Source organism: Canis aureus, chromosome 11 (assembly GCF_053574225.1).
Source record: "Canis aureus isolate CA01 chromosome 11, VMU_Caureus_v.1.0, whole genome shotgun sequence".
Taxonomy (NCBI): Eukaryota; Metazoa; Chordata; class Mammalia; order Carnivora; family Canidae; genus Canis; species Canis aureus.
This window is the reverse complement of record NC_135621.1, coordinates 2,310,965-2,330,894: the sequence shown is the minus strand read 5'-3', so window position 1 is coordinate 2,330,894 and position 19,930 is coordinate 2,310,965. Positions and strand designations below refer to the sequence as shown.

Here is a 19,930-nt window from a genome sequence, read left to right as displayed (position 1 = left end):
TTGCTTCAGCAGGTTGACGTGACCCATTGAGTAAAGTAGGAGGAACACTGAGTTTTAGGAGGTGTAAAGGATATAAATACAAGGGCTGATGACTGGTAGTCTATTATGGAATGGAGTCCAGAAGGACCCTGTTTTCAGGAGTGAATTGGTGAGATACTGTCTGGTTTCAGCCAAGGCCAGTATGGGACCCTATTGTTTATGCAGGGGTACTCTAGCTGAGTACCCCTCAGAGCTAGAAGGAAAGTGTAGGTATTCAAAGCATGACAGAATGTTAGGGGTGTCAAGCATTGTCACCTAGATCATTGGGAACATGAACGGTGGACTGAAGGCTTCTTTTTTTTTTTTTAAGTTGTGTGTGTGTGCCATGCACACGCTTGTTTAATCTCTACACCCAGCATGGGGCTCGAACTCAGAACCACAAGATTGGATCAAAAGTTGCATGCTCTTCCTACTGAGCCAGCTAGGTGCCCCTGGAGGCTTCTGCTTTCTAATCAAGTCCTGTGCTAGTTTGCCTTCTATTAGAGAAGTACACAATTTTAGTGGCAGTGTTTCTTACATATTACTAAAATCTGTTTTCCTTGCTGAGCCGCCTCCTTATGTTTGACTCTCTAAGCAGATTGCTGTTTGCATTTGATGTTTCACCAAGATCGGAGATGTGCTACTTTTCTTTTTGGGTATGTTGGTGTAGGGTTTCTCCTCTTAATCTTTATTTTTGGACATCTCTGTGAGGTTGGTTTTGGTTGGTTGGTTGGTTGGTTGGGTTTTTTTTGTTTTGTTTTGTTTTTGAGAATAGAATTTAGGAGCCTGGCACCTTACGAGAAGACTTTGATACCTTGATCAGATCCTGTGTTGCTGTGGTGTAATTCCTTATTTCCATTTCTACTAAAAGCTGCCTATTGTTGTGATTAATAGAAAAGTAATGGTTTGATCCCCTTCCTAACAAGAATCTCTTTCCACAAAGTCTCTTTGGTTGCTAAGTAGGGCAGGGACCTAAGTTTATTTTAGATGCTTTAAGAAAACTGCCTGGAGAGCAGATCTAGAGATTGCCAATTTATTGTGAATTTTGCCCCAATCTGACTGGGGAAGTAAGCAAAAGGGAACACTGGTTAAATATTTCCTTCCCTCTGGCCTCTTCTTTTTGCCTTCTTTTTCTTTTCTCCAGGTCCTTTTTTTTCTCTACTGTGTTTCTATCTGAAAACAGAACCACAGAAAATTAATTGTTTTGTAGCTTGAGAGAGATTATAGATTCAGTAAGGGTTTTCTACCCAAGGATGGGAAAAGTAAGAAATAGGTATAAAGGAATAAAGCACTGGATCCTTCGGAAATTTTTTTCAGTCTCTATATTCTAAAACCTTTCAGAAAGGTATTGAGCCTCCCCGACCCCCCGCAGGATTCTCTTCCTGAAGTTTAATCATTCTTTTCTCCCACTCAACTTACTTCCCCAAATCTTTGATACTGTACATTTTCTCAGTTTGTATGGATTTTTTAAAATAACTTTTTTCATCCCATTCCAGCAGCTGTTCTGTCAGCCAGAAGTCTCACCTCCAAGCCTAACCACCAAATCCTCCTCTTCCTGTCTCATGGTAGTCATTCCACACATACTTTTTGAGCGTGAAAGTTCAGGATGCCTTTGTCTTTTTTTTCTAATTCAATCTTAAAATAGTCCATTTAAAACCATTCAGGCTTGGGCAGCCCCCATGGCTCAGCGGTTTAGGTTTAGCGCTGCCTTCAGTCCAGGGCAGGATCCTGGGGACCGGGGATCAAGTCCCACGTCGGGCTCCCTGCATTGCAGGGACACAGACACTCTGCCTGTGTCTCTGCCTCTCTCTCTCTCTGTATCTCTCATGAATAAATAAAATCTTTAAAAAAAAAAAAATTCAGGCTTGCAGTTCTTTATCTGGGATCCAAGTACCCTTCCTTCCTATCCCCCAGTCACGCTAGTGTAGCTGATATAGGATTCATACGCAGTTAGCTGACTCTAGTCTTTTCCCTGTCCTGAAGCTGTGACATTCTCTGCATACCTGGGAGCTCTTAATGAGGGAGTCTATAAAAGATGTGGAGGGAACTAGTTTCCTCAGCTGTAAATCTGCACCTTTTTATGGTTCTCTAAGAACCATGGGATTGTTCTCTTTTTCTCTACCATCACTCTGAACTGCCCTTCTCCCTACCCCAACTCCTGGGAATTTATGAATATATAGTGCTAGAAGCTTCTGTAAAGGGTGAGAGCTATAGGAAGGAAGATGTGAATAAGAGCAGACCTTCTTGGGGTTGAGTCCTGTTGCCATGTCTAACAGGAGAAACATGAGGGGGGAGGAAGGAACTTCATTAAATAAGGGAGAATAACTTTTTCTCTGTTCTCTTCCATGTGGGCCTCTGACAGACCATGTCATTCCCTCTGATTATTGAAATCTACTAAAATCTAACCTCCCCATCTTCCTGTATATCCATATTCTTGTTTTTCCTTTCAAAGGGATTGAAAAATAATGGCAAATTTCACACCTTTGCAGACCCTTTGTGCTCCGGGTGATCCCAACTTTTTCTTTTCTTGTCCTTTGGTTTCCCTGCCTTTAGTTTTTCAACTTCTCAGATTACTATTAACAGAATGGATTAGAGTGGAATATTGTGTAGTAACTACTTAGGTGTAATTTGTCCTACCATGCTAGCTCTACTGCCTCTGAGACTGGGGAAGTCATTCCATGACTCTTTCCAGAGTGTACCAATAGCAGGCAACACTACTGTGAAGGAGAATTGATAATAGATTGTGTAGTTGGCACAATTTGCTCACCATAGTTTGCATAGTAATCATTCAGTGAGCTCATAATTTTACTAGGTGATTTATACCTGGGAAGGTTTCCCTGAGTAGGTTCCAGCTAGAGTGGTAGGGAAGGAACTGAATGGACTCATTTGAACATGGAGCGGGGAGCACTGCATTTAGGGGTTCTAAGAGTGGGAAGCGTGGGAGTCCCAGGTGCCCCCTGCCCCCAGCTCACAAGCGAGAAAGCTGACCTTGTGGCCCTGGGGCATCAGCCTCCCTGCTTCTGCCACACCACAGATCAGAGGCTGTAAATGCCACTGCCAGCTGGTTCTTAGCTTGGGGCCCTGACCTCCACAAAACAGGCCAAGGAACAGTATAGGCTAGCTAGCTACTCATGCATTGGGTTGGAGGTTGTTTGGGGATAAAAGTCATCTGGCAATCTCTTCTGGGTGTCCTTTCAACATAGGAAACAATGAGCAGTGAAGGAGAAAACCTATTTTTAGCTCAAGCCAAAAGCTAGGAGTAGGTGTGGATAAAGCAACTCCTTGGGAAGATAAAGTATGTAGTGCTTTATCCTCCCTCAACCTCACTCTTGTAGTTTGTCTACTAATAGAACTGACAGGGCAGGAATAGTATGGTGGCACGCTGACCCCGCAGTGGCCCTGGCCCCCATTATGGATCAGGTCAATGTGACAGGAGCTTTCCTTTTTTTTTTTCTCCAAATGTGAGTTAGCCAAGATTCTTTTGTTCTAGGTACATGGGAGACATTTTTATGTTGGAATCGAAGACTATTTGAGGTGCTTAACCATCTTGATCCATTTACAACTTGAATGGCTATGTTGGTTTGGGTTGTGGATTTTGGTGAAACTTAGTTAAGGAAACTGAGGATCAGGGATTGGTGGGAGAATGAGACCATTAGCTGGGTCATCTTAAGAGAACTTTCTGATATTCTGTTATGTGGAGGCTGTAAGAGAGTTTTGGTAATCTTTGGGACTGTTTTGGATCAAGTTTTACAGAGAAGAGTTGTTCTAGGTGCCCTCCCCTTCCCATTCTCTGCCCATGCTCCTTAGGACTGTATGTCCTCACCCTCATCCCAAATGCCCCTAGTGGTTTTTTTTCCTTGCTCCAAAGACCCCCATGTTCCTACTCCTTGAGCACAAGGTTTCCTCCTCTCTCAGATCCTCTTTTGTTCCTGGTCTCCAAGGTATAAATGTGGCGCTTGGTTAGGGAGAAGAGTTCATCACTGAATTCTAAACTCTTTGACTGCTTTTATTTATTTATTTTTTTTCAGGTTCAAGTGCTGGATTGTGTCATGTGACCATCCCAAAACTCAGAGCACCCTATGGCCATCTTTGCCCTCTGTCACATAACTTGAAAACTGCTTGATGGCCTTTTTGCAATGGTTCCCTCCAGGAAGCCTTGATCTCAGTGAAGAAGTCCTTTCCCGGCATTCCAGTACCCCTGTCACCCCCATACTTCTCAATCACCCTTAACAAACAAAGGCAATCACACACGTGGTGTAACAAATACACAAAGTAAATAATAATTACACTACTTATGATCAGAGGGGCACTGGCCAGGTCCACACACATCATAAAGTGGGAAAGGGGTTGCTAGTCCCCACTAGGTTGCTTTACTGTGCCCCCAAACCTCTTTACCCCATGCCTCTTTGGGAGTGAGGAGGACCAAGGGAATGAGACTTCATAATATATGTTCAGAAGAAAAAGACCCTCCCCCCACAAAGGTCTTTATTTGGTGGTGTTAAAGGGGCATATTGTAAGTGTCCTCCAAGTCTAATGCTCCAGCTCTCTAGCATTTGTAGAGGGAAGTCACCTGATGTCTATTGCCCAACCCCCACCCTGTGCCAAGATCAAGAGACATGAGCATTTGATCTTGGAGGAGGCATCTTCTGTTCTTCACTTCTCTGTTCCTCCTTCAACCAAGGAAATGTGAATGATGTTGATGGGTCAGGTGTATCTTGTTCTCCAAGACTGGGGTAGAAGGAAGGATAGAACGGCCAGAGAGGAGAGGCTAGAGGTTAGCATAGCTGTTACATGGGAGGTGAGTTGAACTGCTTAACAGCCCCTGCCCATTCCTGTACCAAATACTGCATCTCATTTTTTCACTATGGGAATGGGAATAAGATACTAAAGCTCACCAACATCACCTTCCCAAGGGTGGTCACATACCTTTGCCCCTTCCACCATCTGGGCCAGACAGGAGAGTCATACTCTTGGGAAGAACAAGCCTTCCAGGTCAGCTCTCCAGGCTTTAGTTCAGTACTGTTTGCATCAGACCCATAACTGCTGGCTCTACTTAGAGTGACAGTTTTGCTGAAGGTTCTGGACCTCCTCTCTTGACATCCTCTAGGCTCTTGTCTGGAGCCAAGAGGTCTGGTGGTGAGGTATGGATAGGGTGTGGATCAGGAGATTTCTCAACTCCTTGGCTTCAGGCACTGTCCATCTGGGAGGCAGAGGGGAACTTGTACTCTGAAGCTTGTGACTCCTAAGCCTCACATCTCTTCACCACTACTCTGGTGCCCTGGTTATCTGTCCCACAGCGAGAGGTATTTTATGTCCAATAAAGTGCCCGTGGTAAGTGCTCAGAATTCATCTCTTGGCTGTGGCGGGTGCTGCTATTTCTCATTCCATCGAGGGGAAGAAACTGAGGCACAGTGAGTCCAGAGGATGGTGGGTCAGGATTGTGGGAGGAATGAATAGGCCCAGCTAGTGACTTGGAGTGGCAACCAGTCCCTGCCTGCTTCCTAGCATTCCAAACCAGGGAGTCTCCATCCTTCCAATCCTCTGCTCTAACTGGCCTTGTCAGATGCTTTTCCCTTCCCCACTGTATTTGTTCCCTCCCTGCTGCCAGGTACTGCTAGATTCCAAAAATAAAAGATAAAAATAATTATAGACACTCTGCTCCCTTGTTCTCCCCCCTTCCACCCTGAGCTTTGGGGTTGGGGGAACTAAAATGTCCCCCCGCCCCTCCAGAATCCCTTCCATCTTGGTCTGCTGGCTCTATTCCCTAACCCAGAGCAGTGATTTGAATTCAAATGCCCTGTAACCTTCAATCTCCTTACTACTTTCTTGACCCCTCCTAACCCTTCCCAGACTCGTGACTCTGGGATCTCTATACTCTTATTGACCTGAAGATAGAGGCTGGGAGTAGGGGTATTCCACAGGCTCTTTGGTCTCTCTTGGCTGGGGGGAATTTGGGCATATGTGGGCCACACCCTCTGGCTAAATAACTCAGGACTATGAGGGTGGACCTGAGGGTTAGTTTAGTGGCTCTCATATAGATCCTGGATGTTGATGGCTCTCTCCTCCCCTTCCCCCTACCCCCAGCTCCTAAACCCTAACCTCATACTGTTTCTGTGACTGCTGGAATTCAGTACAACCCATTTGGCTCAGGAAGGTTAAGTTGGGTGATTATGGGTTGGAAACTCATGTGTCAGCCCTCTTGCCCTCTGCTCCCTTTCCCAACCCTGGAGGCTTTATACAAGTGCTTAAGTAGGTGGGTATTGAGGGAGAACAGGGTTTGGGGGAATAAAGGAGAAATGGGGCACAGTGGGCAGGGGCCCTTCTATTTCAGTAAAGCCAAATACAAAAAAAAAAAAAAAAAAAAAAAAAGAAAGAAAGAAAAAGAAAAGAAAGAAAGAAAGAAAAGTCACAATAAATAAATAAATAAAATTCCCAAATCCTTACTTTTGCCCCTGCCCTCATTTCCCTTCCTTGGCCACTGGTGGAGGGAGAAAGGGAAGAAGCTAAGAATGGATTTTTGATTTCCTCCTACTGAGAATGGTAGTCAGGGGATCTCCCCAAACCATACCAAGCCCCTCACCTCGCCAGTGGAAGAAAGGAGGCTGGGTGTGGGGCTTTCTCTTATTACTCCATTTCAGCCTCTTTCTCACCATTTATCTCTGCTTGGTCTCTCTTCTGCCTCTCTCTCCCTTTGCCTTCTCACTGCTGCTCTTTTTGTTCCTCTGTCTCTATCCCTCTGCGCTACCTCTGTCTCTACGTCTCTCTGTCTTCTTGCCAAACCTTCTCACCTGCAAACCTCAAACACTCCCCACCTGACCATGCCCCCCTCTTCCCCAAACCCCTCACCCATCAGTCCCCACCTGCCTCCCTCTGTTGTATTGCACACTGCTTGGGCAGGGAACAAGGTGTGATGTTCATGGGAAGAGGTGGAGGGAGCTCTAGGGCCTGGGGGTCGGGGGGTCGGGCTGGGGGTCTAGGGGTAGGGTCTATGGGGGAGGCATCCTCTGTCCCCCACCTTAGGAACAGCCACAGCGATCCACCACCATGCCAGGGATCTTGCCGTAGATAATCTGCTGCTTGTCATTGAAGTAGAGCATGTTGATTGGGGACATCTTGGTGGGAGTACAGCAGGGCCCAGCAGAGCCTCTTGGATTAGCCTGTTGCACCAAGTGGGTGTGCGGATACTTTTGCATGAACATGTACTCGCACTGGCCGGAGCAGTAGTTGGCCTTGTATCGTTTAGGCGCGATGATCCAGTCCCAGCCAAAAGCCTCAAAGTCCACAGTGAGGGGGTATCGGCAGCAGCGAGACTCACTCGAGTGCTCATCGCAGTCCAGACCCAGATTCCGCCGGGACCGTTTTGTGTTCTCTAGGACCCGAAGCTCCATGAAAGGATGCTGGGGGTGAGGGAGAGGAGAAAGAGCTGTGATTGGGCTCTCAAGATCGCCTCCTCCCTTTCCTTTCTCATCTGCCCCTCAGCAGGGGGATCAGGACAGAGACCCTTGCCTTCTTGGCTTTTTCCCCTGCTCCTATACCCAGCCTTGTCCTCTACCTACTTTTCTTGCAAGCTAGCTCTCTCTCCTTCAGCTCACCTCGGATTCTCTCCTGGCACCTGACCCTGATCAGCCCCTTGGCCCCAGGCCTCATCAACAGCTCATTTTTGTATTTCCTTGGATCTCCCATTAACACCTGCACCCCAAATCCAGTTTTCAACTGTTGCCTGGCTTCTGTCTGAAAAATGATAGCTGCCACTCCCATCCCCCCCATCCCTCCCCCAAAACCCCTGCTCCTCTAGAACCAGCTCCTGGCCCCCAAGAAGTAATGCTGGTCCCCGCCCCTTCTCATTCCTGGTCTACCTCTCCAACATCCCACCTCCTCAGGGCCGGGTTACACAGATCTGCCGCCACATCAGGCTCCCTGCTCACCAGCCCCTCAGCTCCGGGCCCCAGGGAGGTGACAGCCAAGTCCGTGCCACTGGGATCAAAGGCGTTGATCTCGATGCCCCAGTTGCTCTGTGGCTGTCGGAACCAGCTGTGTAGCACTTGCTTGAAGTCGATGCTCTGCCAGTGGCCTGAGCGGGAGTGCAGCTCAATCTTGAGTGAGCGGATACGGATGTGACGCCGGCCTCCGCCCCCTCCCCCTGCAGTCCCTTCCCCAGTTAGGGGTTTTAGTCGCAAGATCTGCAGGTAGACCGTGGCTGGGCGGGGCACGGGCCGTAGATACACCCACAGCTGGGCCTTCAGTACCTTTGTGAACATCACCTTGGGGCTGAAGTGGAAATGGCAGCAGAGAGGGCTGCCGTCTGTCTGCACCGCAGGGTCCGCTGATAAGAGAGAAGGGGGCACAGCATCAGCAAAAGGTATTTGGGAAGGTGTCAGCAGCCCTGGGCGGCACTGGCAAGTTGGACGACTCAGTCTGAGTATTCCAGTTCTTTGCCCTTGTCTCGTGTCTTGGTGACTACTGTGTCACTGGTACTCAGAACAGTGCCTCCTCTTTCCCTATAGGACGATGCGTCTGTCAGGCCTTTCTGATCTGATCTGATCCATTCCTTAGTCCATTTGCCCTAACACCTAGCCCCCCCCACCAGATAACCTGCAGTTATTTAGGGATCCCCCCTCCTACCTGCAGCCTTCCATTCCCCCAGCATGTAGGGCTCCAAACTTTTCTGAACTTTTGATGTTCTTCATCGAAGCTAAACCTCATCACACCTGCCATTCTCAGGTCGCCTCGCCCCGCTTCTGTCCTGTTTTGTGTGGTGGCCAGGTGGAGCCTGGCACAGCCACCACCACAACCAAATGGTCTCGAGAGTGGATAACCAGGGTCCAGATGGGAAGCAGGGCCTAAATGTATTCCATGAGGTAGGTTGGAATTCAGATCTAGGCTTCTTGTACCATTCCTGCCAGAAATAATACCCTCCGAAGAATGGAGCGATTGAAGCACTTCTTGTGCACTTGACTCCCCAACACCTTGAACCTGAGAAAAAGATTCCTCAGCTGCTTCCTCATCTTCAACACCATTACTGCCTCAACTTTTAAAGGAAGTTAAACAAGGGGGCATCCCGGGTGGCTCAGTGGTTTAGCGCCACCTTTAGCCCGGGGTGTGATCCTGGAGACCCAGGATCGAGTCCCACGTCGGGCTCCCTGAATGCAGCCTGCTTCTCCCTCTGCCTGTGTCTCTGCCTCTCTCATGAATTAATAAATAAAATCTTAAAAAAAAAAAAGGAAGTTAAACAAGGAGAAAAACTACCTCCTTGTTGTTAACTCCTATTGCCCAAAGCTTCAGAAATAATATTTAACACATCAGATCAAATGCAATGTTTTTTTTTTTCCCCCCTGAGCTTCCTTTGGTTTCTCACTCAAGTGCCAGTAAGTCTTTACAAAGGTTTAACATCCCGACTTACATTTTGGCCCATTACGTCTTGTTCTGGACCAGAAATTGACCCTTCTTGGGTTTAAAGTCTGATTCTCAGCATCTGTCTCTGCTTCCATTTCAGCTCCCTTTTGGTTCCCCTTTCTAATCTCTTAGGTCAGTTGGAAATGCCCTAAATCATGTTTCCATCAGACAGGAACATCCATTCTCACTCTAAATAGACTGAGAGAAAAACAGTCAGGAGTGAGCTTCCAGAGCTATGTAAGTATGATCAGGAAGTCCAGGCCCTTATGCATCACACCAGATCTTGAGTTCTGGATAATCATGGAGGACTTAGCATCTGTTGTTGCCCATCAGCACTCCCCCAGGAGAAGGAGGATCCTCCAAGTGAGATGAGGAGGAAAGTGCTCAGTGATCTTCGTATATTCCAGTTCCTCTGGTAGCTTCCTTTCCCTTGGTTCTTCTCTGAGGTCCCAGGGCACTGGTAGTCCTCCCAATTATCCTCCTGCTGGAGCTGCAATGCTGGTACAACGAGGGAGGATTCAGGGAGTAGAGATTCAGAGATTAGGAGAGTACCTGGGGCAGAGAAGCTGCTGGTGAGGTGGGGCTACTGTGCCTAATTTCATAGGGTTGTCTTACTTTCCCACCTGTCTTCACTATTAGCTACTAATCTCCGCGAGGGTGGACACTTGTCAATACTGTTTTGCTCACCACTGTAGCTCTAGTACCTCCCACAGTACCAAGCAGTGTTTAGTAAATGCATGCTAAATGAACTTCCCAAACTCCAAATCTTAACATATACAGGCAAGTGCCTAGAAGTTCTTCCTGGCATCAAAACACTGTTCTTTGACTACAAAGTGGGTTCAATCACTGCTTGAATCCTCATCGACCGTATTCGACCTTACCCACCAAACTTCTCAGTGATACAGATATAATTCTTTTTTTTTTTGATACAGATATAATTCTTGTTTCATAGGAATGTTGAACATTAAATAAAGAATGAAAATAGTAGTAGCTTCTCAAAAAATGCTGGTTTATTGTTAGTTTTGTAAGCTCTAAGCTTACTCCCCTACCTACGCTGACCCAAGGTTTAGAGATAGGGGTCTGGGCCCTAGAGCCTCATCCCTTTACGTCTTTGATTTCTTCAGAGTCCCCCATCTCTACACCCAGGGAATCACCATAGGCTTCTCTCCCAGCGAGGGTGGGGAGAGTTGATACTCAAGGGGACAGGGCCAAGACGGGGACGGAGAAAGACGAGGGAAATGGGAAGAGACAGGAGAGAGGCTGGAGGTAATGAGGGAGATAAGAATGGAGAAGAAAGTGTTAGGGATGAAGGCAGGCTGGAAGAGATGGTCAAGAGAACTGGAGGAGAGAAGGAAGGGACAGGAGAAGAGCTTGGTAGGGGAGAAGAAATAAGCTTGGGAGTCGAACACTGGGGGGGGGGGCAATGCAAAAGGAGTGGATGGAGGCTACAAAGTGAAAGGAGGAAGGTAGCTAAGCCTGGTGGGGTAAAGAGAGAGGATAGATAGAGAGAGAGGAACAAAGAAGGAGCAGGTAGTGCCACAGAGGGAAACAAGAGGCTTGAGAGAGTCCCCCCAACACGCACATAGGCCCAGCTCCCAAGGGGAGGGGAAGGAGCCACATCTGTGTTGGATTGATCGGCTTGGTGGCAGGCAGCAGGTCAGGTTTAGTAGGCGGTGCTGGTCTGGAGAGAGGTCATTGCACTATTTTCAGCAAAAGCCCAACCCCCTCCCAGCTCACCACCACCTCCTCCTCCACCCCCCCCACCCCCTTCCACTCTCTCCTCACCCAGGCTGGAAGGCCTAGGGGCAGGAGGTTGGGCTGAGAGGGCAGGGGCCTCTTGGTGTCGGAGAGGAGAGAGAAACTGAGGGGCTGGGCTTGGCTCCCAGAAGGGCAAGGGGGCTGGGTTCCCAGGATGAAGGCTGGGGTGGGAGAGCCCGAGAGGGTGGAGGGAACTAGGGCAGGCTCTGCAGCCTGGGGGAGGTGGGGGCTGGGGTCCAGGGCTGCGTGCAGGGGGAGGGGAGGAGGGGGAGGGGAGCGGAGGCCATCTCTGCTGACAAACACCTCCCCCGATTAGCAGAGCACAAGTCTCTTATTAAAGCGGGTCCCTGGGGATTAGACTATAAAAGTCTCTTTTTCCTTTTCCCCTCTCTCCCTCCCTTCCCCTCCGCTCCCCCTCCCTCTCAAAAGAGCTCGGCTTGGCTCTTAAAGGGGACGTACAATACCTGGCTGGAGACCCAGTTCCCCAGTTCTCCAAGTCCCCGAGAGGACTGAGGGCGGAGGTTCGCGCGGAACCCCACCCCCTGGAGCCCTTCCCGCCCCCCCAGCCTAACCCGCACCGCCGGGTCCCAGCACGCAGCCTGCACGCACTTCCTGCGCCCTCCCTGGGAGGCTGAGCCTGCCCGGCCGCGGCTGAGGGATGCGGAGGGCAAGTCCACACCGACAGCACCCGGCCTGAACTGCTCACACTCGGTCCCACACCCACCAGACTAGCTTTTTCCTCCGGCCCTTCCTCTTCTTCCAGCAAACTCTTCTTCAGGATTCCTCTACAACTGTTTTGTAGGATCCCCACCCCCACCCAGGCCTCAGTCAATTTTAGACTGACCCTAGCCCCTCTAAGGCGGAAACCTAAGGAACACACGGGAGACGGAGGGATCCAGACGGATCCCAGGCTTTCACCACCACTGTCAGCGCCGCCAGCACCCTCAGCAAGTTTCCCAGCCTTTTGGGTTCTCTTTTCTTCCTAAGCCTGGACAAGTATTGTGGAGTTAGGGTCTGCAGGAAAGCTGGTGGCCCTATGAGGCACTCGGCCTCCCAGACGCACACCTGGGTTCCCGAGCCTCTCCCACGGGGATCAGCCACTAGGAGTCCACCTCGCCCCCAGCTTTTTATGACCTATCTGCCAATAAACCAGCCCCCCCCCCTTCTGTTCAGAGCCATAAAACGGAACTGGGGGGGGGGGGCGACTTTGCCAAACCACCAGGGAATAAGAGAGGGCCTGGTTTCCTGGAGTTGAAGTGGAGAAGGGGTGAAGGGACCTCAGTGGGGGAGGGGAAAGGGAGTCATCTGACCCTAGGGAGAGCTGGGGGTGGGGGTGGGGGGGTGGCCTGGATTTTCCAGGCCATAAAATTTCAAAGCGGCTCAAGTCTATTAACATGTTCATCTTCCGTTTGTCTGGGGGCTTGAATGCCTGGGTTCCCCGTCCCTCTTTATCTATTTCTTTCTCTTTCTCCCTAGGTCTCCCTGTGTCTCCTCAAGTCCGGTTCTGAGTAGGGGCGGGGGGACAGGAAAGGAAGGATAAGCTCTGAATAGCCAGGCGGGTGCCCTCAGCCCCAGCGCGATGGGACGGAGTTCTCTGAGCTCGGTCAGGAGCGAGAGGGCACGGCTTCCCAGCCCTTTGGGGGACCGGGTGTCAGAAGGGCTCTGGGTGAAATGGGTGCCCGCTGGGCCGCCGGGAGAGGCACGGGGTCGGGGACCTCGTTCCTGCCGGCGGGAGAGGGGCGCTCAGTTCTCTGCGGCCCCGGGGCGCGCTGCGGAGCCGGCGCTGGAGCGGGGGGAGCGTCGGCGCCAAGGCCGTGGGGGTCCCCGGGCGGCCCGACTCTGTTCGCCCGCGTCGGCACCGCGGCCCTGCAGGGCTGCAGCTCCCCCAGGCTCCCCGGAGCCCCGCGGCTTCCTTGCGCACCCGGGCTGCAGGCGGCGTCTCGCGGCCCCCGGGGCCCGCCCTCCCGCCTCCGGGAACCGAGTGTGCACGGGACTCCGCAGCCCGTCTCCGCCGCTGGAAAAACTTCGGTGGAGCAGCCCCCGCCCGCAGCCCGTCAAGTTTGCGCTGGAAGGGCCTCCGGGCGGGGGCAGCCGGAGCGGCCGGGGCGGCCGGAGCGGCCGGAGCGCCCGCGTCGGAGCCGAGCCGCTCCTTCCCGGCGCCCGCGCCCGCAGCCCACCGCTCGCGCCCGCCGCCCACTTACTCTCCTGGGCCATGCTGATGACAGTCTCGGTGGTGGCGTGGTACTCGTCCTCCTCCAGGAAGTCCTCGGGCTGCAGCGCGTCGCCCTGGAAGTCGTGCAGGTCCAGGATCTGCTGCAGCGGCGGCGCCTTGGGCAGCAGCTGCTTCACCACCTCGCGGCTGATGTTGGGCGCCTCCTTGAGCCGCAGTTTGCTCAGGATCTGCGACTTGATGCTCTCCAGGCGCAGCTCGCGGCTGTGCTGCCGCCACACGCACACGGGGCAGCCGTCGGGCTCCGGCGCCTCGGACGGGGCCGGCCGGCTCGAGCGCTCCCCCCCGGCCCCCGCCGCCGCCGCCGCCGCCGCCGCCGCCGCGGGGCCCTCGGCCGCCTCCCCCCGGGGCCGCAGCTCCAGGGCCAGGAGCAGGAAGCCCAGCAGCAGCGGGGCCGCGAGCACCATGCTGGAGGGGAGGGGAGGGAGGACTGGGGGGCGGGGACGCCGGAGTCCCGCGGGGAGGGGGCGGGGAGCGGGGAGGGAGGAGGCGGGGGTCCGGGCGGCGCGGGACTGGGGCGGCCCGGCCGAGGGGGGGCCGGGGGGGCCGGGGGCGGCGGGCGCGCGGGCGGGGCGGGCGGGCGGCCGGGGCGGGCGGCTGGGGGGGCCCGAGCCCGGGCCAGGCCCTTTATAGCCCCGGCCCCCGTGTCGTCAGCGGCCGCGATTGGCTGCGGAGCCAACAAAAGAGGCAGCGCTGTCATCCGAGGCGAGAGAGGGAGCCGGAGAGAGCGGAGGAAGCGAGGGAGGAGGGCGGGAGCGCGGGAGCGCGGGAGCGCGGGCCCCGAGAGGGACGGGGTGAGGGCAGGAGGGGGCGCCGGGGGGCGCCGGGGGGCGCCGGGGGGCGCCGGGCGCAGAGGGCAGGACACAGAGCAGGCGCCCAGGTAGGTGAAGAGGGGGACGAGGAGGCAGAGACAAAGGGGGATGCGGGGGCGCCGGTGGGAGGAGACGGGGAGGCACGGGGCCCGGCAGCGAGGACGCGGGTGTGAGCGGCTGGACGCGGGGCGGGGCGGGGGCGGCCCGGGGCGCAGAGACAGACCGCGCGGAGCCGCCGCCGGCCACTCGCGAGGCGGGGACCCCGGCGCGGAGCCGAGCCCGAGAGCTCGGGCTGCGGGCTGCGGGCGCGGGGGACAAAGCCCGGAGTCCCGGGGCCGAAAGCTACTGGGAGACCTTGGCGCCGGGAGGGGGCCTCGCCCTGAGGCCGCAGCCGGGAGGGAGGGGAAGGCGGAGACGGGGGCGGGGGGCAGAGACTCGAGGGCAGGGAGCGAGCACCGGGCAGGGGGCCCAAGGGAAACGTCCACCGGCGCCCCGGAGGGCAGCAGGGACCGGGCTCGGGGGAGCTCCGGGGCCGGGGTGGAAGGAGGGGCCTGGGGGCAGGAGGGACACGGGGCACGAAGGCCCGAGGCGCCCGAGCGGGTGGGGGCAGGGCTGTGGAGCCCGGAGACAAAAGGAAGCCTCGGAGCTGGGGAGGCCGTGGGGAGGCCGAGGGGACAGGGGCGCGGGGCGGCCGGGTGGCCCCCGCAGGGACAGGGCCGAAGTCTGCCCTCAGGCGGGAGCCGCAGACCCCAGCTGCCGGGGGAGCCCGGAGGTGGGGCGGGCCCCGGGCCCCGCGGCTGATGCTCCCCAGGTGCTTGGCTTCGGGCTCTGGAGTCCTCTTCCCGGGCCTCGGTTTCTTCGGGTTTATCGCTGGAACCCGGGGCCTGGAGGTCAGTCCACAACCAATAGGTTGAACTTGCTGCGGGGTTATCAGGTCTGGCTTGCTCCCGGGGCGCGCACGTTCACCGAGGCTGTTGGGCTTCTCCTGCAGAAGGAAGAGACGCCGGTTCCTCTCTGGACTAGAGTCTGCAGGCGGGCCCGAGGGAACAGCGGAGGGACAGAGTTGGCTGGGGAGCTGGGGGAGCTGGGGGAGCTGGGGCGGGCGGCCAGGGCTGCAGCAGGGAGACCAGCAGGGCGAGGCGGGAGCTCTGAAGAAACCGACATTTCTCTGGAGAACAGGAACGAAGCCCAGTGCGATGCATTGAGCCGGTCCCCTCCCTTGCTTTGGGTGCACGCGGGCACCTCAACGTTGCATCCGATCTCATCTATAAAAAGAGTATCACACCGTTTTCCCTCAACTAGTTGTGAGGATTGTATAGTGGCCTTCCTGGGCTAGCTCTTCCTGATTCTTTCTTAAGATTTTATAGAGAGAGAGAGAGAGACCGACCCAAGCAGAGGGGGAAGCAGGCCCCATATAGGGAGCCCCATGGGGGACTCCATCCTGGGTCTCCAGGACCACACCCTGGGCCTAAAGCAGGCGCTAAGCCACTGAGCCACCCCGGGATCCTCTGCTCTTCCCGATGCTTTTCTCTCCTTCCTCATCTCCTAGAGTAGTGATTGCCTTTACCACCGTTTCCTGGCATAGCCTGTTCTCCAAACGACTCCTCTGGTGGCATTTCCTCAGCAAAAGTGCAGACTCCTTGAGAGCAGAGGTGGCATCACCTCCTTTGACTTCCTTGGAGGAGGTGGCCCAGCCTTCACCTCCTCACCAAGCATGGTGTGTATGTTTGTGTGTTTGTTAAAAAAAACTTTTATTTATTTTTGAGAGGGAGAGGGAGACCCCCCACCCCCAAGTAGGACTCCGGGATCATGCCCCGAGCGAAGGCAGACGCTTAACCAACCGAGCCCCCGGGCTGCCCACCCGGCGCATTTCCAACAGCAGGCCTATGACAGATTCGAGGATGGTTTTCCTCAGGAAACGTTGAGACTGGACGGGACACCGATAAAGGGTACCGGCCAAAACTCCAAGCCAGGTGCCTCCTTGATATTGCCATCTGGATGTCCCCTGCCACCTCAAACACTGAGTTAAATATGATAGAGAACTCCTTCTCTCTCCCCAAAATGTGTTCTCGTCTTGCTGAGGCACATTGTCACCTTACTGAATGACAGTCATCCAGGCCAGAAGCCTGCAGGTAGACTTCACCTGCTTTCTCTTGATCATCTCTGAATCTTTGTATAAGCTGTTGCCTTTTCCTAGAACAACACCCTCCTACCTCTACTGCCCCCACTCCCCAGTCCCTTGGCCAAATTTATTCTTCAGGTTTCAGTATAGACAAGACTTTAGACACGAGTCTTCCTGGAGTCCATTGCTGACTCCACGCCTAGAGTACTTGCTCTTCCTAGCTACGCCTGCGCCCTTCTGTGTAGCAGGGAGGTTGCTCTCACAGAGCTTCTAGACTAGAGCAGGGCTGCCTGGGTTCCAGGTCCAGCCCTCCCACTTTTCTGGCTCTGTGAACTTGGCTCTGTCTGCCTCAGACTCCTTATCCGTAAGATGGGGACAACAATACTGTACCTATTTCATAAGGTTATGAGGATTAACTGCCTGACACACAATTCCTTCCCCCCCCCCGCCCCGACACGCAATTCTAAATGAGGTCATTAGTCATTGCTATTCCCCCAATCTATCAGCCTTACAGCGTGAGTGGGACCCAAGAGAGCAGGACATTTTCCACCATATGTTCCTTAGCTCCTTTGAATTAAGAATTAATGAACCCTGTTAACTGGATCTGGTCAGAGCCGGGTTGGGGAGAGAAAACTGGGTATTTATGGCCGTGAGGAGTTGTGGGTGTCTGCCCAATGCCAGAGAGCCGGAGTCGGGACCAGCTCCTGGGACAGAAAGGATTTCCGCCTCCGGGCTTCCCTACCAGCTCCAGGGCCCGGCTTAATCCAACGCGTGGACAAGGCTGCCATCTGGGGGTCGCATCTGGAATTTGAGCTCCTCGGAGGCGGGAGTAAACCTGCCCCGGGGTGCATACCCAGCGTGTTTGCACTTGAGACTTCTAGTCCGAGAAGTTCTGATCAGAACCCGTTAAGCCTTGCTCCCGTCTGCAGCCCCCCCACACCCTGGCCCTTTCCTTCGTCCCTCAGGCTTGGTCACCGTTCGGTCTCCTGGGTTGCAGGATCTAAGCCCTGGGAGGTCTCTTCGGGGGCGTCGGACTTCAGCTGCCCCAGACCCGGTTCCCGAGGCGGTGCCCCGCGGGCTTCGCGGGGAGGAGCCGGGGGAATCCCGCACCTCTAGGTCCCTTCCCAGCCCGCGGGGTGGACCGGGGCTGGGGCCCCGCCCACTGCCCTGGTCGCCCTGGCAACCGCCCTCCGCCGGGGTGCCCCGCTCCCGCGTCGCCCGGGCAACCGCGAGGCCCGCCGTCTTCGCGGTCCCGACTGGCTCCCGGCAAATGTGGGTCGCGGCCGGAGGGGGGCGTCGAGGCGGGAAGCCGGCGAGCCGCCCGGAGGGACGCGGCCGGCGTCGGGGCCAGCGCGGGCGCCGCCTCGGAGGGGGAACCCGAGGCCCTGGGAGCGGAGCGGGCCGCCCGGGGTCAAGGCCAGCGACGCCCTGGTTACGCGGACAGCCGGGGACCGAGGGAGGAGGGTCCCGCCCCGCGCACCCCTGCCCCGGGGCCCCTCGGGCCGCCTCCGCTCGTGCCGTCCGCCGAGAGGCCCCGTTCTTCGGGTCCTTCCGAGGAGCGCGGGGACGGCGCGGAGGGGCTTCCGTCGGGCCCGGCCCGGGGCTCCGGCCGCGAAGCCTGGGGCGCCGGGGGGACTCGTGTGCGCCCGGAGCCCCGCCATCCCCCGCGGGCCCCCCAGGGCCCCGGACCTCGGCCCCCGGGCCCTGGAAGGCCGCACGGGGGCGCCGGCGGGCTCGCCTCCGGGGCGAGGTGGGGGGCGGCGCCGGCCCGGGAGCGCGGAACCCCTGGGGCACAGCCCGGTCGCCGCCGGCCTTCCAGAAGCCGCCCCCTCCCCCCGTCCTCCCGGGCAGGCTCGGCCCCCTCCCACGGGAGCCCCAGCCCTCCCCTCTCGGGTCCTGCCCCTGCCGCGTCTGCAGCCCCAGCGCGGGCCCAGGTTCCTGCGGGGGGCGGGGGGCGGGGGCCTGCGCGGAGCCTGCTCCCCCCACGCCGGGGCTCCGGAGCCTGACGGCCGCCGGGTGAGGGCCGCTGCCTCGGGGCTGTTCGGAGGGAGGCTAACGGCCAGGAGACGGCGCGGGGCGGCGAGGACCCGGGGTGCTGCCGCGCGAGGGACGGAGGCGCGCGGCCCCGTGGGGTGTGGACGCCGGGGGCGGGGCCTGCGGGAGGGGCGCGGCCCGCGGCCGCCCTCCAGGCTCCCCTCCCGGCTCCCCTCCGGCCCACCCTATCCCACACTGCACTTTTACCTGTGCCTAGGTTGCAATCACCTTGAAGCACAGCCAGGTCTTTTTTTTTTTTTTTTTTAAGATTTTATTTATTTATTCATGAGACACACACACAGGCAGACCACACACAGGCAGAGGGAGAAGCAAGCGCCACACAGGGAGCCCCACGCGGGCCTCGATCCCGGGTCTCCAGGATCACACCCCGGGCCGAAGGCGACGCTAAACCGCTGAGCACCCCCCCCTCCCCGGGGTGCCTCGCACAGCCAGGTCTTACTCATTCAAGAGTCCCGGTGCCTGGCACGTTCGGGCTTTCCACGACTGGATGGACGGATGCCCCAAGGACCCACACCCGAAGTAACCACCACCGCAACCCATCGTTGCCTCTTTTCATTGCTCCGATGGCACATCTGCTCCATCCCAGGGGACAACTTAAGTGGAAAAATTCTCAGGTGGAGACCCTGCCGCCTTGGGTGGCCCTGGATCAGAACCCCACAGCAGGGGCGCCTGGGTGGCTCAGGGGTTGGGTGTCTGCCTTCAGCCCAGGGCCTGATCCCGGAGTCCTGGGATGAGTCCCGCATTGGGCTCCCCGCAGGGAGCCTGCTTCTCCCTCTGCCTGTGTCTCTGCCTCTCTGTGTGTGTGCCTCTCATGAATAAATAAATAAATATATTTTTTAATAAATAAAAATCTTAAAGAAGAAAAAAAGAACCACATAGCAGCCGACCTCCTGGTGCATGAAGATGCCATGGGATGGGGCTGCCCGCCCTGCTCACACCCATCTGGGCACCTGGACTTGACCCCACAGGCAACAGTAAGGAGACTGGGACAGCAGCTGGACAAGATCGGGAGGATAAGGGGCCAGAAGTCGGTCGGGGGTGGAGGGGGGCAAGGTGCAGGGCAGGGCAAGGACAGGGACAGAGTGCTGAGGCTGGAGCCTGGGCAGTGGGGGGTGGGGTGAGAACCAGAGCTGGGCCCACAGCCAAGGCCAAGGTGGGAAGAGGGATGGAGAGAGGCTGAGCTGGCCCACCCAACCCTTCCCTTGGCACGGCAAGTGGACTGGAGTCCAGTTATTTCTCAAGGCAAAATTATTTTCATTCCTGGAGCCCCAAACCAAGTACGCTAGAGCCTCAAGGCAACGAAGGCTTAGGGTAACAAAACTGGTCCCTTTAATTCCTTGGTCTAGCCTTACAAGTGTCCAGTGATGTAGGGCCCTGGGAGGTGTGGGAGGGAGTAGTTTCCCTCCTGCTTAACTGGGAGGAAGCAGAGGCTCAGGAAGGTGAAAGTTTAGCCGGTCACCCCATTCTTGCCAAGTGGAGCGTGGGGGGGCACCAGGGCTGCGGTCTCCACCTGGGGTGAGGGGTGCACACCCGGAGTCCCAG

General features: G+C 55.7%; 1 protein-coding gene across 7 annotated transcripts; it reads right to left on the bottom strand.

Moving 5' to 3' along the window:
• Positions 1-1,037: 1,037 nt before the first annotated feature.
• On the bottom strand, positions 1,038-13,830 carry GDF11 (growth differentiation factor 11). Of its 7 annotated transcripts, none has more exons than XR_013388657.1 (4): positions 13,371-13,830; positions 7,944-8,341; positions 4,945-7,415; positions 1,038-1,191 (listed from the first exon to the last, which is right to left on the bottom strand). XR_013388657.1 is itself a non-coding variant. In XM_077913263.1 (4 exons), exons 1-3 carry the CDS (start codon positions 13,804-13,806, stop codon positions 7,035-7,037), a joined length of 1,215 nt encoding a protein of 404 aa, XP_077769389.1. In that variant the 5' UTR covers positions 13,807-13,830; the 3' UTR covers positions 1,038-1,191; position 7,034. The 7 variants fall into 7 exon arrangements, 5 of the variants coding, with proteins under 5 accessions (XP_077769389.1, XP_077769386.1, XP_077769388.1 ...); XM_077913263.1 differs by having other exon boundaries at positions 7,034-7,415; XR_013388658.1 differs by lacking the exon at positions 1,038-1,191 and adding an exon at positions 4,004-4,746.
• Positions 13,831-19,930: the final 6,100 nt, after the last annotated feature.

Bases quoted from the DNA above. Each gene is read 5' to 3' on its own strand.
- GDF11 (XM_077913263.1), bottom strand. From the start codon at position 13,806: ATGGTGCTCGCGGCCCCGCTGCTGCTGGGCTTCCTGCTCCTGGCCCTG. The intron at 8,342-13,370 runs GTAAGTGGGCGG...CTCTCTTATCAG, and splicing joins CATCAGCATGGCCCAGGAGA to CGGACCCTGCGGTGCAGACA. The intron at 7,416-7,943 runs GTGAGCAGGGAG...CCTCACCCCCAG, and splicing joins GGCCCGGAGCTGAGGGGCTG to CATCCTTTCATGGAGCTTCG.